The 27,029-nt window shown below is 37.6% G+C and overlaps 1 protein-coding gene across 4 annotated transcripts in view; it reads right to left on the reverse strand.

Moving 5' to 3' along the window:
- Window positions 1-27,029, reverse strand: part of C7H18orf25 (chromosome 7 C18orf25 homolog) — an 80,560-nt gene that overhangs the window by 39,704 nt on the left and 13,827 nt on the right. For all 4 annotated transcript variants that reach the window (XM_025428994.3, XM_025428996.3, XM_025428993.3 and 1 more), the window contains exon 2: window positions 4,524-5,308. In XM_025428994.3, coding sequence (XP_025284779.1) covers window positions 4,524-5,238 — 715 coding nt within the window. In that variant the 5' untranslated portion in view covers window positions 5,239-5,308. The remainder of the gene's footprint in view (window positions 1-4,523; window positions 5,309-27,029) is intronic.

Below are 27,029 nucleotides of genomic sequence, written 5' to 3' on the forward strand. Positions count from 1 at the left end.
TATACATATATCAAATCATCACATTGTACACCTTCAACTTACATGATGTTGCATGTCAATTATATCTCAAAAAAGCTAGGGAAAAATGCTGATGCCTTGGGTGAGACCCAGAGATTCTGATTTCATTGATCTGGGGTAGGGCCTGGGCATCATTAGTTCTAAATGCTCCCAAGTGAGTCTAACCTATAGTCAGATTGAAAATTGCATGGGTTTTTCCTGTCTTGTTTGCATTTACTAAACTGAAAATAGGCAGTTTTCACCTGATTACTATGTCTCAGTGCTTTGTTATCAATGTATTTAGTAAGTCTCCTAAATAGCTACAATACAGTAAAGTAAGATTGTAAGAGGCTTAAAATGGGAAGGTGGGGCTTTTAGCCACTTCATATTCAATCTAAAAAATATATATATATATATATATATAGGATTGCTAATGTGGGCTTCAGGTCTTCTCCCATGAGTTCCCACTGCTTAAATTAATATATAAATGTTTCCAAGTAATTCAATCCCCAATAGGCTAAGAATCCTCACAAATCAATAAGAAAAAAAAGTAGCAGGAGGAAAATGTGAAAAGAATATGAATAAAATGTTTACCGAAATAACAAATGGCCAAACATGATTTCTCAGCTTCATTAGTGATCAAAGAAATGCAAATTAACACTAAGATATAATTCTTCCATCAAATCGGCAAGACTTTTTAAAAATATAAAGAATATAATGTAACAAATACACAAACTCCTGGATGCAATAAACGATATATTTTAAAAAGCATTGGCAGTATGGGTCAAAAGCCTTAAAGTATTCATAGCTTTTTCTCATAGTAACAAAAACTAAAAACAGCCCAAAGGCCCAACACTGGGGACTTTATCTTATAGTCAGCTAAATAATTCAAAATCCATACATTTTAAAGACAATATTGTGTTTTGTTAAAGTGTTCAAAATGCAATATTAAGAAGGAAAGAAGACAGAAGTATATATAGTGATAAATTTTGTTACATATTATGAAAGGCAACATATTCAAATGTTAACAAAAGCAGGACTGTGATTTTAATCTATTTCACATTTTTCTATTTTTAAAATTTTCTACAAAGCATTTACTACTTAAAATTTTTTTTCATTTCCAAGTAAGAATTGATGAAGCATGGTAAAAGTGAGAGAGGTAAGATGACAGCTTATCTGGATGCCTTTCAGTACATAAATATGTATGTTGAGTAAGGGGTACTGAGATCCTGGCTTCAGCTGGAGATGAGCCTGGCTACATGGATTGAGAATTCAGGTGATCTTAGACTACTGTCCTCAAGAGCCTCCCCCCGATATTCTCCAAAACAGATTAGATTTTCAATTAGATTTTCAATTACATTTTCTACCTACCCAGACAAATGACCCTTACCTACAAAGGTAGATAGTATTTTTGGAAACTTAGTCTGAAGAGGCATGTATATGGTGGACTATTTAGCCACACAAAAGCAGGTCACCACAGCAAAAACAAGATGAAGCCAAGTCACCCTGAGGTTAACTCTATGCTAAATATTTATCAAAAACAACAATTATTGGAAAAACTCTTCCCTGCTCCCCATGTGCACTGATGGACATAAGTGAGTCTGTTCTGAGAACTGATTCTTGAACTGAATGAAGTCTAATGTCCATTATTCATATTCACTAAAATCAAAATTCCCTGTAAGAGCAGACTTTACAGACCTAGTTTCAACTTAAAGTGATTTTACAGGGAAGTGACATCCCACCCCACCCTCACCAGGAAAAATAATGTCTAATCATAAAACCACGAAGTGTGATTGAGGGTACAAAAAGGTCATCTATACAGATAAATGAGACATTTGATTAAAAGCCTTGGATACTCAAGATCATTACAAAGTATTTTCGCATTAATATTTACTACAAAATACTCTATTTTTGCTCATCTAAGTCCTCCCAATGCAAGAACTGCTAGAATTATCTTGATAACTCCAATATATTCTCAAAAACTTCATGGAGAGAATGATTTCGTGTGGGTAATAAGCTGCCTGTCAGTTAACTGTTAACTGTAAGACAATAAGCTTCATAAACATCTGCTTCCAGATATAAAATTCAATTAATTATGTATGATTGTGCACTATAAAATATAGGAGTCTGCATCATTTTCACTCTTTAAAAGAAAATGCATTAATTGTAAATTTGGCATAAGAGAACATTTAGCATAATTCTCTCAACATTTATGCTGCTGACAAAGCTTATAAATGAAGCATTTTCTGAATTACGAAATTAGTTGTATGTACCTTGATGAAAAAGTAGAGCAAGAATCTCGGTTTTTACTTTTCCTCTCGATTTCCATTCTGTGTAAATAGCTTGATTCAAATGTCAATATCCAAGAGATTCTGTCCGGCACATCCAGTTTAATTTCACCTGAATGTCCATGTTACTGTACTCAAGTCAGTTCATATTTTATCCAATCTTTACAATTTACACAACTTTCCAGTAACTGCCCTTGCTATTAGGTTGAGTATATCCCCTTCTCTGAAGTCATAATGTGACTCAGGAAACTGACATATAAAAATGCATGATATCACAATTTTTTAGGGGTAGTAATCTGACAGTTGAAATGAACTTCCTAATATTTAAACTTAAGCTGTTCCATCTTTGCTGCTTTGCATATGAACAGCACCTCCTGAAACTGGGTGGTGCACAGCATATACAGTGGCCCCAGCACCTTACCTACCATTTGATTCTCCAGGATTACCTTAAAAAATTCTACAAACTTTCAAGAGCCACAAACTTACTAAATGGTCTGAAGAATAAAAATTAAATCATAGATTCAAATAACATACTTTGGTGTTTTGGTTTATATACTAATTCAGAATAGACAAGAAACAGAGCACCAGTGTTTCAGAAGCTTTAAACACTGGTAACAGTAGTCAATTAGCAAGGTTTGGATAATATAAATGAAGCACACCTAATCTATGTAAGCCAAACAGAGAGAACCCATGAAGACATTTCTCATGCCACCTCTATAACTGGGTCTATTTTCAAAGAGAATTTCACCCACCTTCTTTTCCCTTTCCAAAAGGAGGCAAAATATTGGAATGGTTACAGAAAAATCTGTTTAGTGAAATTAAGCACTGTATCATTATGGTCTTAATTAATAGATCAGAACATAGGAAATAAGAATGAACTATTTTACAGGTGTTAATCAAGCTTTTTAAAAAATATTAAATGTAAAACTGAAATATACCTACAACCTGCCTGAGAACCCCAAAGTCTGATTCTCTCACATTCAACCAATGAACTTCAAAATAAATCCCCTCCCTAGCAATTTTAACACAAGGAACTACCAAAGGAATTCAATAGATATTAAAACAGTAAGCATTTCTAATTGTTAAAAACTCATATTTAATATATTATATGGATGAGACTTTTATTATGTAAGATGAACACCTATAAAATGATTCTTGTTACTGAGTTTATAGAAGTTTGGTTGGCTACAGGTTTAATTAACCAATATGATTTTTCTTGAAATATTCTGTGTATCAGCAATACGTGGTCTTCATGGGTAGAAACAAACTTTTCAGAAAACTAGGAAGAAAGAACAGTCACCCATAAAATTTTAAAAATCAAAACCTCCCTTTCTTTATCAATAAACAATGCTGTCATTATCTATTAAATGTCATGTAGTTTATAAAATGTTCCTAATCATAAGAGTCTCTCCAAAAATGAGAATTTACCAATTAAGAATCATTCAGATCTCATCTTTCTTCCACCTTGAAATTGCAAGACTACCCTTTGTAGTACACAGTACCAGACATGATAGTATGGAGAAAGCAAGTATGTCAAACATGTAATAAATTACACACTCTTACACCAATGAGAGCTAGAATAAGCAAATTTCTATCAAATTTCTTAAACCTTGGGGGAATAAAGGGGAAATACTGCAAAAACCATTTTTCCAATGCAAGTGACAACTCAGAATAGAGAAATGTGCAACAAGGATAACTATTTCATCATGCACTGAACTGGGGGAAAACACATAGAACTACTATTTTTTAGGAGGAACAGTTACTAGAAAACTTTAACGGAAGATAGAACATGTCATTTCAGACACCATAAGCTCGAGTACAGTGGCTATATAATAAAGCAAGGTGCCTATTCCTGAGGAGAATTTACTTAGTAATAATGCTGAACAGTGAGTATTAAATCTAAGCAGTGCTAAAAAGGCAATGATGGGAATTCAGGTAATGTGTTACAGAGAAAGAGATCTGTGAGAAATTCCATTACTTAAAAATAATCTTGTCCCTATCATTAACCATTTAATTTTTTTTTTTTTTTTTTTTTTTTTGATGTGCTAAAGTGCACTGGAAACCTCAGAACAGGTTTTTTAAATTGGCCATGTCTTGTTAATACACTGCAGTCTTCATTCAAATTTACACAGAGCTGCAGGTCTCCTGGATTTTTTCAAGTGTCACTCATCTAACTGAGCCTGACAGCTTAGAAATGCCATCGGTTGCTCTACAGTCAGTTTAAAAAACATCCTCTACCTGGTATCTCTGCAGTGATTGTCTTGCTGCTCCCTGAAACTTCTTCATCATCATCTGATGAGCTCGTGCTTGAGTCACAAGTCAGGTCACTATCACTGGTACTACTGTCCTGCAATAGGTTATACTTCTTCCGTGCAGCAGCCTCCCTTTTCTGTCTCAGTAGCCTGATTCTCTCCTTGTGCTTTTGGCTCCGATGACCTTTAACCTTGGCGACTCGGCCATTCTGTTTATCACTGGATTGCCGGTTTTTCTTGGCGGCCATAGTAGATGTTTCACTTTCAGATCGGGACCGCCGAGATTTGCGCCCGACTGTGGCACCAGACACCCCAGAAGGGTCTCCTTCCACCGCTGTTTCTGCCTGGGAGGGTTCATTCTCTTCTGCAGAAGACAACGTGTCTGAGTCAGCCAGGTGACCACTAGAGGAAGGGGAAAGCATGCAGTGATTAGAGGAGTCACTCTCATAAACTCGGCCAGTTGTCGGCTTGTCACTCTCTGTGGATGCCAACTGAGACTCAGAAGAGTCCCTTCTCAGTTCCATCAATAAGCAGGGCATTGAAGAAAGAACTGTAGAATCCACTACCCCATCTTTCTGAACTTGAGATTCCAGTTCTACAGATCCATCTTCCTCCTTAGCTGTGTCTTGTTCGGATGCTTTTGGTGGGACTTCAGACTCAATGAGTTCTTCGACTTTTCCCACTGCCTCCTCCATCTTCATTTCAGACTTTCAAGTTAAATCATGGAGCAGAGTCTAGGAAACTAGGTCAAAGATGCAACAGGAAAGCAACCTGTACAAAAACACACAAAATCAATAAACAGAAATGGTAGATTATTTAATCAACACAACATGCCCACCTTTCTAAATGAGTAGCAAAAGTTACCATCACACAGGCCTTTAAAATGTATTTATCTGCTTAACAAATTCAAAGGACTCAGTACTATCAAATACTAGCAAACACAACTACTAAAACTGGCATAACATTAATCTTCAATTACTGAACTAGCAAGCCCAGCAAGGAACCAAGCAAGAATTTTCCATTCTTAAACTTTATTTAAAATCTTCAAAGGAGGGGGGGTGGGAGGCGCCTGGATGGCTCAGTCAGTCAAGCATTTGCCTTCTGCTTAGGTCATGATCAAGCTTAGGTCTGCTTAGGTCCTGGGATCAAGGCCTGCATCAGGGTCTCTGCTCAGCGGGTGGTCTGCTTCTCCCTCTGATCCTCCCTTCCGCCCCCCTGCACCCTGACTTGTGCCCTCTCTCTCAAATAAATACAAATCTTTCAATAAAATATTCAAGAAAGGGATCCTCAAAACTCTGATAGTTAAATGTGTATGTTGACTTTAACATAAATGAAAAAGAATGCTTCAAAAAAAAAAGTAGTCCCAGAAACAAGTTAACTAGAATGATTACTTTCATACTCAAATCCTCCAAGAGAGGAAGTTACAGTGGAACAATATCAAATGTACACTTATATAAAACAAAACAAAATAAAATCCTTCAATTACATGCATTTGGCAAATGAGCACCCAAAGTAATTGTATGCATCAAACCTGTCTGCTATTCCTCTTCGGAGGGGGGAGGGGGGAGAGGAATACCCCTGCACTACAGGGGTATTAAAAGGACAGGCCTGACTATGCTGTTTCCACACAATCCCTTCTAGTTGCCACATACCTCTCATCAGGCCGAATGTGAGCCTAGTGTTGGCTCACATTCTGTTTCATAAACAATAGCAACTAAATACAGACCAACTACTTTGTGAACCCAGAAAATCTAGTACACTCTAGTCTATGAATGACTTAAGGAGTGTGACAGAAAACACTTTAAAAACATTTTCCACCTTTATACTTTATTTTTTTAAGGATTTAATTTATTTGAGAGAGAGTATGCATGAGTAGGGAGAAGAGCAGAGGAGGAGGAAGAGGGAGAGAAAATCTCAAGCCGACCCCTCACTGAGTGCAGGGCTGGACCCCAAGATCCTGAGATCATGACCTGAGCAGAAACCAAGAGCTGGATGCTCAACTGACTGAGCCACCAGGTGCTCCTATATGCTAATTTTAGAATCTAACATCCTTTTCCTATGAAGTGTGCTACAACTCTACTTAATCATGGAGAAAGAAGAGTACAGAATATTTAATCATAAGAGTTGTGACCTATACAGAGCAAACTTCATTAACTGGTAGTTTGGTTTTAAAAGGATGATAAGGGGATGCCTGGGTGGCTCAGTGGTTGAGCATCTGCTTTCAGCTCAGGGCATGGCCCCGGGGTCCCGGGATGGAGTCCTTCATCAGGCTCCCTGCATGGAGCCTGCTTCTTCCTCTGCCTATGTGTCTGCCTCTCACTCTGTGTCTTCCATGAATAAATAAATAAAATATTTTTTTTTAATAAAAATAAATAAATAAATAAATAAATAAATAAAAAGAATGTGCAAGGCAAGTAAATACCTTACTCTGTACACGTGATGTTACAGAAGGCAATTATCATGTGGTCCCACTGGTAAGAGAGACAAACACTGAGCTAGATGGCTATGCTAATCAGGTGCCATGAGACATCTCCACTGTTTCACTCTATCAAGTTACTTGACAGTTCAATATATGGCAGATGAATATCAGAAGAAACTCAGAAAACCCTTTTATTGATCTAACATGCCAAGTCTACTTTTTGCTTACTATAAACATGAATATTCTGTATTCCTTTATATTCCTATTTTTGGGTTTTCATGGTCTTATTCTCAGCTGCTAATGAAACAGACATTCTAATGAAGATTCCTCAACACATTCATGAAAACCAGAACATTCACAGCCACTGGAAACATTCATTAATGTAAACCAATCCCATATGTAGCCTATTTTATAAGCACATTTGCATCATTACTAATTTTTGAGTTAAATGAAAATAAGCATAAATGTTATTCCTAACACCATTCCAAAAGGAATGTAACACCTCTGAAAGCCAATAGAGGGAGTAAAAGTTAAACCAGCAAACTGCCAGTGTCATAACTGAAGTATGTTGGCAATACAAAAGGAAATAAAATATTTGGATATGAAATACCCCAAATATGAGAAATAAACCAAGATTTTCTAACTAAATAAAAACAAGAGTTGATTTTTCTGTAGAGAGTGAAGTTATATATTCCAGAATAAAAATTTTTCTTACAGCTGAAATATTTGAAAATCTACTCAAATGAAATTAATGTCAGCCATAAAGCACAAGAATCAGAAGTCTTGAGTCAATTTTTGAAAGAAGGCACTGGACGTTTTCGAAGTACATAATATAACATCAGGTTGAAAAGTAAATATGTTAATATAACCATAAAACTCCTGCTTTTTTTTTTTTAAGATTTTATTTATTTATTCACAAGAGACACAGAGGGAGAAGCAGGCTCCATGCAGGGAGCCCGATGTGGGACTTGATCCCAGGTCCCCAGGATCATGCCCTGGGCTGAAGGTGACGCTAAACCCCTGAGCCACCCAGGCTGCCCCAAAACTCCTGCTTCTTAAATAAATTGTGTAGGTAGGACAAATAAATCTATACTGTTTTTGTTAAAAAAAGCATGATAAAATATGAAAAAAATGTCTTTAAATGACAACTCAATTATCTTTCATTTCAAGATCCTTATATTTCAGAGTTTGAGATTTATAACGACTTATACTGCCTTAAAAAAGCAATTTTAATCACAAACACCAGTATCAACCACAAATAGGATACTAATATCCAGTATTAGTATCCACCAGTCAGCTAAAGTGATCTGTCCATACAATGTGGCCATAAAGGATGAAAAGGTTCTTTAATATACTAATATGGAGTAATTTTCTTTCCTTTATTTTTGAGTAATTTTTAATACATAATGTTAAAGGAACAAAAAAGGCATATTATATACCATTTGTGTAAGTAAAGAACAAAATTATATTTATATTCTGTAGAAAATAACACCAGCTATTTTGGCAAGAAAAGTAAATGAGAGAACAGGAATCAAAAGACCCTTTTACTGTATATAGTTTTTACCTCTTGAATTTACAATCATATAAAAATATTACCTATTCAAAAGCCCACCCTAACATCAAAGTCTACTGAAAAGTCTTCTGAAGAAAAGGGGAGTTGTACCTTTCTGCTCATGACACCAAATACTGCTCAGGTCAAATTTAGTCAGTGAAATCTATCAGTTTCCCCCCTGTAGTGGAATTTGTCATAATTCATAAAACACAAGAAAAAAAGTGAAAATATGAGCTCTGACAAAACTCCCTGCAATGGAATAAAAATTAAGTACCCTAAACACAGGGGAGAAAGATGTCATATGTACAGAGTAATCTTCCCAGAGTATTTACTGCATATATTGTTTTTGGTCCAGGAAAATACATAGATTTTCCTGGTAGAATAATCAAAAGTAGCTGGTAGAAAAAGACAAAACTAGGAGCACCTGGATGGCTCAATTGGTTAACCATCTGCCCTTGGCTCAGGTTGTGATCCTGGAGTGCTGGGATAGAGCCCTGCATAGGCTTTCTGCTTGGCAGAGCCTACTTCTCCCTCTCCCTTTGCCCCCCGCCCCCCCATACTCTCTTGCTCGCTCGCCCTCTCTCTCAAATAAATAAAATCTTAAAAAAAGAAAAAAACTATCAAATGATAGTTAAAAGATAAAAGGCTCTCAACTATCCGATTTAATATTCAGCGAATTCACAAGAAAGTAGTAAATATAAAACACATAGCATTTATTTCCTTAGAACACCATTTTCCACCATGCTGTTCTTTCCTCCAGTCTAAAGGAGGTTCCCCCTTCTACATGGATATTACAGCCAATCCCCTCTCATTTCCCTAGAGCCTTATGGATTATTCTCTGGCGCATATCAACCTCTCACACTCTAACAGATCATCCATCCATCTACTCATTCATTTGAAAAAATTCTCCTTCTACTTACCACTTCAACTTCACATCTCCTCCTCCAGAAATCATTCTCTTCTTTCACAACCTTATTAAGAGAACTGTCTAAATTCCCTGCCTCTATTTCCTTACCTCTCATACTCCTCCAACCTAATCCCACTGACATCTGCTTTTATCAAAACTGAAGAACAGTTCTTATTAGGGTCATCAATGACACTGTATATCTAAATCCAACAAACCTAGTTTGGCTTTCATCTTAATGTCTAAGCAGCATTCTATACTTAACCACTCCCTCTCTTCCTTAAGCTAAAGTTTTTCTTTGGCTTCCAGGTTTCCCTTCTTCTAGTTGCTCCTTTTCAGCCTATAGGCATCAGCCCTGGGACTATGTCCTTTTCACACCCATCAAAGTAACCCTCTTCTATATCCAGTTTCCAATACCTTCCCATACTAGGAATTCAGTGTCTCCATCTCAGCACTTCTCAAACTATATACCAGTCTACCCAAACTGCCACCTGACATCTGCATTTAGATTTCACAAAGGCACCACGATCTCATGTCCAAAACCAAATTAGTCATCTGAGGTACCCCCAACTCTGTTCCTTTTCTAGTTTTCCCTGGCTCAGTAAAAATAACACCATTATGGGGTACCTGGGTGGTACAGTCAGTTGAGCATCCAACTCTTGGTTTGGTCTGTTATGATCTTATGGGACATGAGACTGAGCCCTGTGCTCAGTGAAGTCTGCCTCAATACCCTCCCCCTCTGTCCCTCCGCCACTCTCTCCCCGAGAGAGAATTTTTTATTTCAAAAAAAATAAAGGGGTGCCTGGGTGGCTCAGTCAGTTAAGTGTCTGCCTTCAACTCAGGTCATGATTCCAGAGACTTGGTATTGAGCCCCATGTCAGGCTCCCTGCTCAGTAAGGAGTTTGCTTCTCCTTCTCCCTCTCCCCCACCCGCCCCCCTGCTGGTGTACTCTCTAATAAGTAGCCTTTAAAAAATAAATAAAAATAAATTGATTAAAAACAGGCTGTCAATTCTGGACAATCAAAATGCAGCATTTGCTTTATTAGTTCTGTGTTCATTAAGAAACCAAAATGACAAACTACAGGTAGGAGAGTTAAACCATGGAAAGGAAGCAATACACTGCTCCTCTGAGACAAAGAAGCAGAAAATATTAAGTGAAAAGGAGTCGAAAGTACAAACTATAAGGCTAAATGAGGCTACTATAAAAATCTGGAGAGAGTTTCTTTCATATCAGACCTCATTCTTGGTCAGAAAAACTTAATACATGGTGAAAAGATCAGGTTTGGAGGTTTGTGAAAATGGAAAAGGATTGTAACACTTGCTACAGAAAATGTGAGGAGAATAAAACTGCTAAACACAGTAATTTACATAGTGTCAAAAAGAATAATTTGCAATCCTACTCAATTTCCACACTACGTATCTTTGGCTTTTCACACTCATTTTTGTGCCGGCCGCACCGTTGCTGGCTACACTTCACAGGTATCATGTTAAGTATCAATTGCTTGAAGTAGCCTTTGGTACCATACCAATAGGATCCCTGTTATATACAAATTACATACCTATTTTCTTTCACATCACTTTGCGTGACTCTAATAAATTGTGCTAGTATTTAATGTCCATCTATCATACACAGGGACTTGTAAAGGTTTGAATAAATTAAAAAAGTATATAAATGAAAGATCACAGAACCCTCCAGCTTATTTATCTCTATGATTAGTAGGCAAAACAGACCTTAAGACAAAAGGTGTCATTCTAATTTTCTTTTTTTTTTTTAATATTTTATTTATTATTTATTTATTTAAGTCACAGACAGAGAGAGAGAGAGGCAGAGACACAGGCAGAGAGAGAAGCAGGCTCCATGCACCAGGAGCCCGATGTGGGATTCGATCCCGGGTCTCCAGGATCGTGCCCTGGGCCAAAGGCAGGCGCCAAACCGCTGCGCCACCCAGGGATCCCGTGTCATTCTAATTTTCATGGTTCGATGTTAAACATAATGGGAATCTAATGGAAGTTACCTCTGACTACAAATTTTTCAAGGAAGTAGAAAACAAAGTGATTGTTAAGAGTGAGGAGGAATGAGGTAGTACTGATATTGATCAGAAGAGCAAGTGTGAAAAAGTATTGTGAAAATGAAGACACTAGAGAAAAATAGATATGATTTCCAGACAATAATAAGGGCCCACTTTAAGGGTTGTAGCATGAACTTCAAGTGAGACTGGCACACACAGGTTTTTCTCCTTTGAAGTTCAGCTGTGTAAGTCCAAGCACAGAGAAGAAGTTGAGTTAACCAGAATTCTAGTTTTATCAAGCAAGCAGAAACAAGAGTATATGCAAGGAATGATTGTAATGATCACATCCAGAAGGTACAGGGCAGTGAAAATGTCCAATGGAATGAACATCCCAGTGGAGTCAAGGTACTATAGTGAACTGGAAAGAGAAGGTGGTAACCCAAGAGCACTATGAATGACACATTACAGAAAGGTTGCATTTATTCGTAACTGACAAAATCTAAAATAGTGCTACTCAAAGTGTTGTTTTTAAAGGACTGTCTGCAGTGACAGAAGTACAGAAATTAAGAAAATTGATTAGAAACTTAGAGCAATTTGATATTGTCATGACAACCAAGCAGCATTTCAATTTCCTAGTTTAACTGATTGTATTTTACCCCAAAAATCCACCAATGATGGATTGAAAATAAAAATATACTGGTCCTGGGCACCTAGGGTAGCTCAGTGCTTAAGTGTCTGCCTTCGGCTCAGGTCATGATCTCAGGGTCCTGGGATCAAGCCCTGTGTCGGGCTCTCTGCTTTGCAGGGAGTCTGCTTCTCCTTCTCCCTTTGTCCCTCCCCTACCTCCCACCCCCATGCATGCAGTCGCTTGCTCACTCTCTCAAATAAATAAAATCTTTAAGAAAAAAATATACTGGTCCTTCAGAACAGACAGTTCAAAAAGCACTGGTTAGAGTATGACTGTAGAAATAACTGGCTGAAGTAGAGAACAAAATCATGAGGGAGTTTACAGAACTGAGTGGGTGGTGTCAGAAGGATCATCCGTGTATACTGAAATCACCAAGAATTAAGACAGGAGTAATAATGGACAAAAATGACATTAAGCAAAGAAAAAAAGTCATAGTCAGTGGTCAAAAAGGACAGCAATATAGGGATTAATGGAAGAGGAAAATAATCAGAAGAGTGGCAATGAGGAACAAGGAAATCCAGGCCAGAGGATAAGGACTACAGGAAGAAAAAAAAAGTGCAGCCACCCCTTACAAGGTGAAGCTGTGCCCTCGGTAGAAAGCCACAGTGCTATGAGTGCAAGGTAAAGGAGAATTCAGACAGGAAATTAAGAATATTGGTGATTTTGCTGACAATGAACCAAAGCAGAAGAGAGCTGGAAGAAGAGGGGAAGGAAAAGAACAGAGAATGTGCAGTGCTTTCTGAAGATCAAATACAGGAAATAAGGAGTGACTTAGGAGTTTGGAGCTTCCTGTGGTAACATTCACGAAACAGAAACTTGAATGTAAAGCACTCAGATAGTTTTTCATTCTATGTATTTAAAAAATTTAGTGTTGGTCATGACTGAGTCAATTGATTTCACAACCCAATAGGTCGTGACCTAAAGTTTGAAAAACACGGTCTAGAGAAACACATGTGTCATAGCAGCACTGTTTCTGTGATAGACAAAACAAAACAAAAACAAGACATTTACTAACAAACCGTAGAATGGAAAAATAAGTTGTGGTACATTCCTACAATAAACGAGCATACAGCAGTGGAAACCATGTTAACATAGATAAAACAATAAAAACAATGGTAAGTAAAACCAAAACAAAAAAAGCAAATTACAAAAACAAAAAAAAAAGGCCGGATCATTCAATGTATTATATATGAAGTTCAAATCAAGACAAAATGAAATGACATAATATATATGGATACTTAGTTGTGCTGTAAAACTACTTTAAAAAGCATGGGAATGGTTACCAACACATCAGGATAGTGGCTACCTCATTGTGAAGAAGTGATAGATTATGGGTATGTAGGGTTTCTTAAGTATTAGTAAGGCAGGACACTTCTGGCTATGAGCAAAAAAAGGGTCAGCCAATCCTCCTGAGATATAAAGTAAGACAGGGACGCCTGGGTGGCTCAGTGGTTGGGCATCTGCCTTTGGCTCAGGGCGTGATCCTGGGATCCAGGATCAAGTTCCGCATCAGGATCCCTGCATGGAGCCTGCTCCTCCCTCTGCCTGTGTCTCTGCCTCTCTCTCCATGTCTCTCATGAATGAACAAATAAAATCTTAAAAAAATGCATGACAAAATTAATCAAAATAACCACTTCAGGGGTGCCTGTGGGGCACTCTTGGTTGGGTAGCTAACTCTTGGTTTGGCTCAGGTCACGATCTCAGAGTCCAGAGATCAAAGCCTTGTGTAGAGCACCTTCCCCCCACCCAATGGAGCTCCCTGCTAGGGGAGTCTGCTTTAGATTCTCTCTCCTCTCTCCCACTGGTGTGCTCAGGTTCTCACTCTCTCCTTTTCAAATAAATAAATAAATCTTGAAAAAACAAAAACACTTCAGAGCTCTGGAAATCTTTCAAAACATACAAAAAGAGAAGTACTGATGCTTAAAAATCTGCAGGATTGGGGCACCTGGGTGTATCAGTCAGTTAAGCATCTGCCTTCAGCCCAGGTCATGATCCCAGGGTCCTGGGATGGAGACCTATGTCAGGCTCCCTGCTCAGTGGGGAGTCTGCTTCTCCTTCTCCCTCTGCCTGCCCCTACCCCTGCTTGTGTGTACTCTCTCTGTGTGTCAAATAAATAAAATCTTAAAAATATATTGGGGGTCCTGCCTGGGGCTGCTCCATCTCCCCCCACCTCCCACCTGTCAGCTCAATAGGTTCTGCCTAATGAGGTGGGACAGGCCTGAGGGATGGTGTTTGCACCACAAAGAGGCCTCAAAAAAACAAAACAAAACAAAACAAAGTGGCCTCAATCTGAAATGGTTGGCCACACCTACACCCAGAGGCATTACAGGTGCAAGACACAATCTCAGCAGCAAGCAGGCAGGGCAATCAAGGGTTCCACCCCTAAGGATTTGATAGTGAATGGGTCAAGCATATATTCTTGATTGAGGCTACAGGATTATGCAGAAGAGATGTGAAAGGGTCCAAAAGGACTCAAAAGCCCAGGCAGACTTGAACATGGCCTAAACTTTAAAATGCTTTCACCCATCCACACACAGATCCATTGGTAAAGAACAAAAGTCCTTACTGGCAGGAGTTATTTGAGCACAATTTCTGTCCAAGTATTGGCTAACTAGAAAACTATGCTGGAAAGGACAAGTGTAACCAACAGAAAGCCAGATTTAAAAAATTTTAAAGGAAAAAAAATAATAAATAAATAAATTAATTAATAATTAATTAAATAAATAATAAAAAAATTTAAAGGAAAAATAAAAAATAAAAAGCTGAGCAGAGACATAAGCAACAACACACTGCAGGAGTGACAGATTTCCAATTTATCCCAGTTACCAGCAACCTGCTTTCAAAGGGAAAAATAAGGGCATCCCGGGTGGCTCAGTGGTCTAGCACTGCCTTCGGTCCAGGGTGTGATCCTGGGGTCCTAGGTTCAAGTCCCGCAACAGGCTACCTGCATGGAGCCTGTTTCTCCCTCTGCCTGTATCTCTGCCGCCCGCTCTCTCTCTCTCTCTCTGTCTCTCATGAATAAATAATAATAATAAAAAGGGAAAAATAATAATCCAAAGCTGCTGTAATACATTATCTAATATATTATTTAAAAATATACATTTTTTAAGATTTTATTTATTTATTCATGAGAGATACAGAGAGAGGCAGAGACATAGGCAGAGGGAGAAGCAGACTCCTCTCAGGGAGCTCGATGTGGGACTCAATCCCTGAACTCCAGGATCATGCCCTGAGCCGAACGAAAGCAGAGCTCAACTGCAGAGCCATCCAGGCATCCCTAAGATATCGTTTTCAAGAAAAAATCAAGAGATCTTTGAAAAAATAGGAAATGTGACTCATACACAGGAGATAAAAAGCAGTCACTAGAAAAACAATGTCCTCAGATGATGGACTTCACACAAAGACATCAAAAGAGCTATTTTAAATATGTTCAAAGTACTAAAGGAAAATGCATTTTAAAAATTAAAGAAAAGTATGATAACAATGAATCAACAAGCAGAGAATCTCAATAAGGAAACAAATTTTAACAGAGGACAGACATTCTATAGTTGAAAAGTATAAAAATTGAAAAGAAATTTCACTAAAATAGGACTCAACAGGTTCAAGATGGCAGAATAAAAAAATCAGTGAATAATAAGTCAATAGAAACTGTGCAATCTGAAGAATAAAGGGAAAAAGATAAAAGAAAAATGAATAGGGCCTCTGAAACACAAGGAACAATGTCAAGAATACCAACATGTGTATAATAGGAATCCTAGAAAGAGTGAGAAAGAGGTAGAAAAAATACATCAAATAGCCCCAAACCTCCTCTAAACTGATGAAAAAGATCAATCTCTGTGTCTAAGAAGCTCAACAAATCTCAAGTACATCTACGTACATACATCATGGTCAAACAAGTGAAAGACGATGAGAAAAATCTTGAAAGCAATAGAAGAAAACTCCTCATATACAAAGAAATCACATTAGACTAACAGGTGATTTCTCATCTGAAACACTAGAGGCCAGAAGGTAGAATGACATTCAAAGTGCTGAGGGGAAAAAAGTAAGAATTCTATATCCAACAAAAATATTCTTTCACACAAAGACAAAAGGGGTGCCTGCCTGGCTTAGTCAATAGAACATGTGACTCTACTTGAGTCCTGAGTTTGAGCCACAAGTTAAGCACAGAGATTACTTAAAAAAAATTTTTTTAAATGTGGGTGCCTGACTGGCTCAGTGGGAAGAGCATGTGCCTCTTGATCTCAGGGTCATGGGTTCCAGCCCAACACTGGGTGTAGAGATTTCAAAAAATAATGAAAAGAAAATACAAAAGAAAAAAGAAAATTCCTAGATAAGCAGACTAAGAAACGTCATTGGTAGCAGACCTGCTGTACAAGAAATAATAAAGTAAATCCTTTAGGCTTTTTAAAAGGAAAGAATTTGTGATTCAAATCCATAAAATGAAATGCAGACAACAAAAAGTAGCAAATATGCATGTTTACATAAGACTCTAGTAATAATTCTTATTTCTTCTCTTTTCTTTTAAAAAATAAATGATTGCAAAAGCAATGACTATAACACTATTGCGATGTTTATAATATAAACAAATATCACATATATAAAAGTAATACTATAAAAAGGAGGAAGGAGATGGAGCTCTCCCCTATTGGTGCAATGTTTCTATATTTTATTGAAATTAAGTAAATATTAATTTGAAGAACACTGTGATAAACAAAGATACAGATGTAATCCCTAGAGCAACCATTAAAAAAAAAGAAAAGAAAAGAAAAACGTCAAAAAATATAGTTAAAAAACTAACTCCCCCCAGAGGTAGTAAAGAAGGTACAAAGAAACAACAAATGAGACATCCAATAAAACAAAATGGCAAATGTAAACCCAACCATATTAATAATTGCATTAAATATAAATGGCCTAAAACCTCCAACCATAAAGCAGATATTGTCAAAATGAATAAAAAAGATCCAACTGTATATAGTCTAAAAAACACATCTTATATTCAAAGATAAAATAGATTGAGAGAAAATAATGGAAAAAGATATATTATGCAAAGAGCAACTATAGGAGAGCTATAATGTTTATATCAACATCAGACAAAACAGACTTTAAGAAATATTACAAGAGACAAAGAGGGACACTTCATAATGATACAAAGGTTAATAAATCAGGAAAATATAAAAATCAAGATATATGAGGCAAAAACTAACAAAACGGAAAGGAGAGAGGGAATTCAACACCAATAGTTACAGATTTCCAGTCCTCATTGTAAATAGATAAAACTAGAAAGAAAGTCAAGATTTTAGAAGACTTGAACATAATCAACTAACTCAACCCATAAAACAACATAGAACACCTCATTCTTGGGTAGTTGTTGGCATTTACAACTGGGTATAGGGTAACACCAAATTAAGATGTGGACTACTGAAGGGCGCCTGGGTGGCTCAGTTGGCTATGTGTCTGACTTGGCTCAAGTCATGATCTCAGGGTTGTGAGATCCTACATCTGGCTTTGCACCAGGTGTGAAGCCTGCTTAAGATTCTTTTTCTCTTTCTCCCTCTTCCTCTACCCCTACTCTCCCTTTCTCTCTCCCTGCCTCTTAAAAAAAATGTGGACTACTGGGAAAGTAAAAAGAAATAATCAACTTTAAATTGAACTGGATAATGCTTAGAAACATAGGTGTCAAAGAAAAAAATACAGAAATACAGATTTGGACATTATTAATGTAAATAGAGGTGCTAGATGAATATCTCAGCTAATCCAGGAAGAAAGAATAAAATAAACAGAAGAAACTCCAAACAGATTTTTTTTTAATGTGAAATCTGTTGCTTTAGTATATAAATTGATAGGATAAAACAATTATCCTTGGAGGGAAAAAAAGATATCAATAAAACACAGAGAAAGAAGAAAGTCTTCCTTCTCGCAATATATTCGTAGATGTTTTACAACTTCCTATGAACTAGAATTGTGAGAATGGACCATGATTGATGGAGTCTTATCTAAGGCCAACCACTACAGGAAACCCTCCTGAGAGTTTTGACATAGCAGTATATATAAAATCATTAAGCATTCAACAAAAGAAAGATTTGCCTTTTACGCTGTTCAATTTTACTTCTTGTGAGCAACAATCATCACTATCCTTTAACACCATTATAATGAAACAAAATGAATGAATAAACTGAAACCTTACTGTCCTTCCTAATGTGACAAATGAAAACTCAAGTCTTTTGCTGTTAGAAGTTTACTGTTGCTACAGGCACTTTTCCGTTGAAACCACAAGTTGACACAAGCACAGCCCATTAATTGAAACTGCCTGTAGGGAAGATTTTGCTCTAACACTTAGGTAAAATGGGGCATTCTAATTGCTAGCACTCCTATATCTGTTTATTTCATATCATCACCCTAGACCTGTAAGAAATATAACCAACAAATGCCTCTAACATTATCTGTATGAACCCATTAACTTGCACTGCTTCTCCACATGTACAAGCCATAGTATTAGATAATTCATGAATTCCAACATTGCTCTTTACAGAGAACAATACTCTGCACTAAATATGGCTATTTAAAAAGCCACTTCAAAGAGGGTCAATGTTTTAATGACAATAATGCTTTTGACCATGAAAATAGAAGAGATAATATTTCCTCTGTCACAAAAATTTAAGTTAAAAAAAAAATCCTTACAAGTGATCCTATTTCCTTGCAATAAAGTGGTATTGTTCCAAACAGGAAACCTTCTACTGCTTTATCTAATCTAGCATCAAATAGCAAGTGATAGGGTTTACACTGACCACCCTAGGGACAACACTGTTTCAAACAGAATTTATGACATAGTTTTTTCCTCAGGGTCTTTCCTTTTATTTAAAATTGATACTAAAAAAAAAAAAAAAAAAAAAAAAAAAAAAATTCTGTCTATATCTGTGACCAAAAACTACCTAATATAAAAGCAATCCACAAGGAATACCAAAACCCTTAATGTGAGTCTGCTCTTATTTTCAACATTTAAATTCCTTGCCTACTTCCCTCCCCAAATAAATCTATACCCACAAAATTTCAAAGCTATTAAGTAGGTGTTGGACCACTAAAACACAAATTTGGATAAAAGTTTTCTGTTCTTTAATCAAAACAGACTCTCTAAGATTTTTTAAAGAAAGGGACGCCTGGGTGGCTCACCAGTTGAGCGCCTGCCTCCAGCCCAGGGCGTGATCTCGGAGTCCCAGGATCAAGTCCCACATTGGGCTCCCTGCATGGAGCCTGCTTCTCTCTCTGCCTATTTATTTTAAATAAATAAAATCATTTTTTAAAAAAAGACTTTTTAAAGAAATATTGAAAATATTACCAAAGAGAAGTACACATATCGTTAAGTGTACAACTTGATGACTTTTACAAAATGAACATACCCACGTAATGAACACACAGATACAGAGCATTCCCCAAATCCCAGAAGCCTCTCCCATGCCACCTCTAGTTGCCGTCTCTAGTCATTACCTGTCCTTTTCCCAAAAGTAACCATTTTTCGGACTTTATCACCACAGATCAATGTTGTCTATTTTTTTTTAAGATATTACTTATTTATTCATGGGAGACACAGAGAGAGAGGCAGAGACACAGTCAGAGGGAAATAAATCCATACAAACATCTAACCAACCTTTCACAAAAGAACAAGAAAAGCAATTCAATGGTTAAAGTATATTGAACAACTGGCCATTCAAATGAAAAAAAAAAGAAAATCTAGGGGCACCTGGGTGGCTCAGTAGTTGAGCATCTGCCTTTGGCTCACTGATCACTGCCTTTGGCGTGATCCCAGGGTCTTGGGATCAAGTCCTGCATCAGGCTTTCCACAAGGAGCCTGCATCTCCCTCTGCCTACATCTCTGCCCCTCTCTCTGTATCTCTCATGAATAAATAAAATATTTAAAAAAAAAAATCGGGATCCCTGGGTGGCGCAGCGGTTTAGCGCCTGCCTTTGGCCCAGGGCGCGATCCTGGAGACCCAGGATCGAATCCCACATCGGGTTCCCGGTGCATGGAGCCTGCTTCTCCCTCTGCCTGTGTCTCTGCCTCTCTCTCTCTGCCTCTCTCTCTCTCTCTCTGTGACTATCATAAATAAATAAATAATTTTTAAAAAATTTTAAAATTAAAAAAAATCATCTGGACACAGACCTTATACCTTTCACAAAAAGTAACTCAAAATGGATGAGAGACATAAATGAAATGTAAAATGCAAAATTATAAAACTTCTAGTGGAAACCAGGAGAAAGTTTAGGTGAACTTAGGTTTGGCAATGAATTTTTAAGCATAATACCAAAAGCATATCCATAAAAGAAAAAAGATTTTATTAAAATCAAAAATTTCTGCTCTGCAAAGATGCTGACAAAAGAACAAAAAATTAAAAAAAAAAAAGAACAAAAAATTTTAAAGTATGTTCAAGTCTCACCTTTAAAAAAAACAAAAGCACACATCTTTTTTTCTTAAGGTTTTATTTATTTGAGAGGGAGAGAAAGAGAGCACGAGCAGGGTGAGGAGCAGAGAGAGAGAAACTCCAGTAGATACCCTGCTGAGCACAGGGCTGACAGGGCTCAATCTCACAGCCCTGATATCATGACCTGAACCTAAGCTAAAACCAAGAGTTGGGCGCTTAACCAACTAAGCGATCCGATCTCTCCCAAAAGCACACATCTTTCTTGCTTTTCACTTCAACTACCAAACTTTAGGATCTATCAGCATCTCTAATTCCTTATCTTCCAAGGCTTAACCCAATGTAATCTAATCTCTGCTCCCATCATTCCACCTAAAAGTTGCTAAGATTATCTTTATTTCATGTCACTAAATCCAAAAGACATTTTTCGTCTTTATTCCTTACCTCTCAGGAGTATCTGATGCTATTATCCATTCCCTCCTTGAAAATCTCTTTCCATGGACTTCTATACCATCACATTATTCTGGTTTTTCCTCCTTCCTCTCCAATTCAACCAACTTGTATCTCCTTTGTTGACTCATTTTCACCTCTCTAAATTTAGTTGTTTTTTAAGAATTTTTCCCCATTTGGGACACCTGGATGGCTCAGCGGTTGGGCGTCTGCCTTCAGCTCACGACGTGATCCTGGAGTTCTGGGATCAAGTCCCACATCAGGCTCCCTGCGTGGAACCTGCTTCTCCCTCTGCCTATGTCTCTGCCTCTCTCTGTGTGTGTCTCTCATGAATAAATAAATAAAAGAAAATCTTAAAGAAAAAAAAAGGAATTTTTCCCCATTTAATCTGCCATGTTTCTTTTCACTAAATTCTCTGCCCACAATAGATCATTTAAGTACCACTTCATTAAGAATGGAAATGCCATTGAGAGAAGCCAGGGCGCATTCAACCAAATATTCCATCATTTGTCATCTGGCTTGATGAGAACACTTCCAATGTGTGGTGTCAGAGTGATATTCAACTTCAACAAAGGACTATCCTTAGGCAGGGGCCCTGCGTGTATCATGTCCAAAGCTGCTGCTTTAATAACCCCTGTCTGAAGAGTTTCTACCAAGTCATCTTGATGGACTAACAGACATTTACCAGTTTGTTAAAGAATATGAATCAACAGCCAGATGAAAAGACGCACAGGAAAAGTATGTGGAGCTTCCATGACCTCTCCAGGTATACCACTCTCCCCAACCCCCTAGTGTTCAACATCCAGAAGCTCCAAATTTAGTTATTCATGGCCCGGTCTTAGGACCTCTTTTCTCTTGTGGCACCTCTAGGTGGTATTATCCACATCCTTAACTCCCAAATTCATACCTTTAGCCCAAAGGGCTCTTCCAAAGATCTCCAAATCCTGATGATCAATTGCCTCCTTGACATTCTATTTAAATTATCCCAAAGATATGGCAAATTTAATGTCAAAAAAATACCCTATTAAAAAAAAATACCCTACATTGCCTTTCTTCTAGCAAGCAATTAATATGTAAATGTCTCATTACCAAATCCAAAAACATAACCCAAAGTTCCATTCCATCATCAAGTCCTATCAACTTGGCCATCCAATAAATCCTTCACATACTTTTATTTCTCTACTGCCTGGTCAAAGCTACCATGACCCACCGCCTGGGCTATTATAATAATCATAGTGGTCTCCCCACACCCACTCTTGATCACTGCAAGTGCAACCAGAATTGTTTTTGTTTAAAAATTAAAATCTGGAAGAAAAAAAAAAAAAATTAAAATCTGGGATGCCTGGCTGGCTCAGTGGTTGAGCGTCTGCCTTTGGCCTAGGGCGTGATCTTGCAGTCCCGGGATCAAGTCCCACATCAGGCTCCCTGCATGAAGCCTGCATCTCCCTCTGTCTGTATCTCTGCCTCTGTCTCTCTATGTCTCTCATGAATAAATAAATCTTTTTTTAAATAATTAATTAATTAATTAAAATTAAAATCTGGGGCACCTGGGGGGCATAACCGGTTAAGGGTCCAACTCTTGGTTTCAGCTCACGTCATGATCTCAGGGTCCTGAGATCAAGCCCTGAGTGGGGTTCCAAGCTCAGCATCTGCTTGAGATTCTCTCCCTCCCTTCTGCCCTACCCCTTCTCGAAGCATGCTCTCTCTCTCAAATAAATCTTTAAAAAAATTAAAATCTGTTCTTTGGTCAATCTCTTAAAATACTAAAACTATTTTTAAAAGAAAAACTAGAAAAAAATAAAAAAAACTAGAGCTGAAAATATTTAATTCAACAATATATATCAAACGCCTATTGTATCAAGCAACATGCTAGGTCTGAGATTACAAAAATGAGTAAATCACAGTACTCACACCAAGGAGTAATCAAAAACAAATCCGTAGGTTGAAAATCTACTATTTAAGTGTTTCAGAGCAGTTAAAAACAGTAAGAAGTTCATACAAATGAACTGGATGAGTACAAGTAGAGCAAAATTAGGTAAGTACTACAAGAGAGGTATAAAGAACTCCAGACATCCCAAGATCAGAACTAGAAAAAGTATCCACGAAGAGGGTAATTTAACTGGGCTTGGAAAGGTAAGAATGATTTTAATTAAAGAATTAAAAGGGCTATTACAGAATCTTATTTTTTTTTTTTTCAGAATCTTAAAACCCTGTAACAAGAGAGACATAAAAATCAAAAGAAGCAAGAAAGGTCAGAGGCACTGGACTCCAAACTCAAGATGGGATTTCAAAGTTTCACATGAGATAACTGGAAGTTGATTAAATGAGGGGGTCTATTTTAGCAAAGACAATAATCCTGCATAACCAAAACTGCTCTTAGTCACTTTCATCAATGTCATTCTCAGCACTCATCCAATATGGCAGTAAGCACTAATGCAATATAGTGGTAGCCATGAGATATGCCGATCCTTTCAAACAAGAAAACAAAAGCTCATAAAAACACTAGTCCTGACACTAGAAAAGAAAGGGAATTTGAATTGCTATGTGTCCACTGACAAATTATTAACATTCTCTAAGCTTCAGTTTCCTTGTTTGTAAAATTTCAGTCCTTGGTAATATGAAATGAGTAACACATTCAAAGTACCTAGTGCATAACAACCACAAAGTCAAATTTCAAGAAACAGTATTTTTTTTTTAGCCTTTCTATTCTCTCTTCTTCCTCTTCACTTCAAGCACCTCACAGAACACACCATTTCTCTACAATGTTATCTAGATTCATTCAAGTATTCCGTGCATCCCTAGTGTCAGCTACTGTGCCAAGCACTGGGAGATATACAGTACCTTCCATACAGTACTTACAGTATAAAGAAGAAACAACTGAATAATCACACAAATAAATTTAAATTTTACTACTGTGGTAAGTATCACAAAGATATATTGGCACCATAAAGAAAAAAGCAAGAGGAATGTAATAGCCTAAGAGATGTAGGAAGGCTTCCCTGAAAAGTAAATAGGAACCCACTGTTTTAAAGAGAGGAAGGAGACACAGATTTAAGCTGACTTATACTTCAAAAAGAGCACTCTGGCAGCACAGTGGAGACAGGATGGAAAAGGAGACAAGTAAATGTCAACAGAACAATTCGAAGGCAAGGCAAAAAAAATACAGCAGCTCTAGACTGATGTTACTGGCAACAGAGATGTGGAGGATATAAGATCATAGAGCAAATACGCACAGTGAGAAAGGCAGGTATCATGGGCAAGTCTTTGGTTTCTGGATTCTGCAAATAGTCTGACAGTAGAACCAATCAATTAAGAGAACATGAGGGATCCCTGGGTGGCGCAGCGGTTTGGCGCCTGCCTTTGGCCCAGGGCGCGATCTTGGAGACCCGGGATCGAATCCCACATCGGGCTCCCGGTGCATGGAGCCTGCTTCTCCCTCTGTCTATGTCTCTGCCTCTCTCTCTCTCTCTGTGTGACTATCATAAATAAATAAAAATTTAAAAAAAAAAATGATGAGAACATGAAAAGACCTGTGTAGTGAATGGAGGAGAAAAGGACATCAAGAGTTTGGTTTTAAGGACACCTGGGTGGCTCAGCAGTTGAGTGTCTCTGCCTTTGGCCAAGGGCATGATCCTGGGGTCCTGGGATGGAGCCCCACATTGAGCTCCTTGCAGGGAGCCTGCTTCTCCCTGGGCCTATGTCTCTGTCTCTCTCTCTCTCTCTCTCTCTCTCATGAATAAATAAATAAAATATTTTAAAAAAGAGTTTGGTTTTAGACTGAGGGATTTTAAAGTGCCTTTGAGAAATCCAAAGAAATGTTGCAGAACTAAGTATATAACATTTAGGTCGAAAACTCAGCAGCAATTGGGGATGGATTTTCCTGTCAATAATATTAAAGTATTCTTGGCATTCCTAAGAGCAAATAAAACAATGAATTAGAAAAATTCAAATCTTTGAGAATCAGTTACCATGATCCCTGTTTCTCTAAGTCTGCACCTGACTGTATACAAAAGCAAGGACATGAAAAGGAAAGGCAGCAAAGTAGAGAAGGAAAAAAATAAGCTAGGGAGGAGACAGAAACTTGGGTTCTAAACTTAGCTCTGCCACTGTGTAACCTAGGATGAGTCTCTACCTTTGTTCTTCAGTTCCTTATCTGTAAAATTTTAAAAAGGAGTAGGGAATGGAAATACAGATTGTCAAAGTTAAGAGAAACAGACATATATTTATGAAACAATCTAAGAATGCTTTCAAAAGTCTACAGCATCACAGATATGTATTGCTCAACACACTACTTAGACACTTCCCAATACATAGCACGTATGTAGGAATGAGGAGTTGTTTTAGTAGTATTTTAATGCTAATCTTACATTCTTGTAAAAATGACTGCAAATAATCCAGCCTTTGTATGACTGCATAGAACTGTTTTATGCCCAGTGATACACTGCAGCTGTTTATATACATATAAATAATAATATTATTAAAATGAAGCACTCTTAGGGCGCCTGGGTGGCTCAGTCGATTAAGCTTCTGACTTCAGCTCAAGTCATGATCTCAGGGTCCTGGGATTGAGCCCCACGCCCAGCAGGGAGTCTGCTTGTCCCTCTGCCCCTCCTCCTAACTTGTATGCACACCATTTCCTCTCAAATAAATAAAACCTTTTAAAAAATAAAATAAAATAGGGGGCAGCCCTGGTGGCGCAGCCGTTTAGCGCTGCCTGCAGCCCGGGGTGTGATCCTGGAGACCTGGGATCGAGTCCCACATCAGGCTTCCTGCATGGAGCCTGCTTCTCCCTCTGCCTGTGTCTCTGCCTCTCTCTCGCTCTCTCTGAATGAATAAATAAATAAATCTTTAAAAAAATAAAATAAAATAAAATAAAATAAAATAAAATAATAAAATAAAATAAAATAAAATAAAATAAAATAAAATAAAATAGGGATGTCTGGGTGGCTCAGTTGGTTAAGCATCTGCCTTCAGCTCAGGTCATGATCCCAGGGTCCTGGGATCAAGCCCTGTACCAAACTCCCTGCTCTGCAGAGCCTGCTTTTCTCCCTCCCTCTGCTGCTCCCCCTGCTTGTTCTTTCTCTGTCAAAAAAATAAAAGCCTTTTTTATAAATTAATAAAATAATATAAAGCACTCCTTAATCTCCAAAAAATCAGCTAAACACTTAAATGTATAATCCACCCCCAACAACTCTACAAGGTAAATACTATCACCCTATTTTACAGATATGGGCAAAATTAAGGAACTTGCACAAATTAACAGTCAATGCTAGAATTGAGATTTTTCAGAAGCAACTCCAGAGTCCAAGTTCTTTATCACTCATCCCTCCACAGTATGTGCCACATAACACCGTACCTCAAAACAAGCTGCTCAATAAATGTATGCTATTGATAACCTTCAATCCATCACTCTTATTTTTTCACAAATAATAAGGTCGTTGTTTCACTAAACCAAAGTGTAAGGGCTTTAGAGTCAAAGAAACAAACTGAGATTATATAGAGAAGTTTATACAGAGAATTTGCAAATTTTCAAACACTTAAATACAATACTTAACCAGTGCCTCTCCCCCAAAAAGTGTCAGGATAAAGAAAGTGAGAACAAAACCCACCAGATTTACAGTAAAATGACTTTAGTTTTTACCTGGCACATATGTGACACATGAGTCATGTAACTTCTCTGAGCCTATTTTCCAGCTACAAAATGACACTATAGTACTAACATCATAACATCATTTCTTAAGAAGATTCATTTATTTATTTTCGACGGGGAGGGGCAGAGGGAAAAGGAAAAAGTCTCAAGCAGAGAGTCTCAAGCAGACTCCTTCTGAGCATGGAGCCTGACGTGGGGCTCTTTCTCACCAACCTGGTATCATGACCTGAGCCGAAACTAAGAGCCAAATGCTTAACCAACTACACCACACCGGCACCCCCACTCAGAATTATTTCCCATATTAATTTCACTAACATGTAAGAAAATATTCTGTAAACCATTCAATACTAGATTAACAATGGCAAAACATTTACCTTGCATTTTATTGCTTCTGAAACAGAACCGTTCT

Source organism: Canis lupus, chromosome 7 (genome assembly GCF_003254725.2).
Source record: "Canis lupus dingo isolate Sandy chromosome 7, ASM325472v2, whole genome shotgun sequence".
Taxonomy (NCBI): domain Eukaryota; kingdom Metazoa; phylum Chordata; class Mammalia; order Carnivora; family Canidae; genus Canis; species Canis lupus.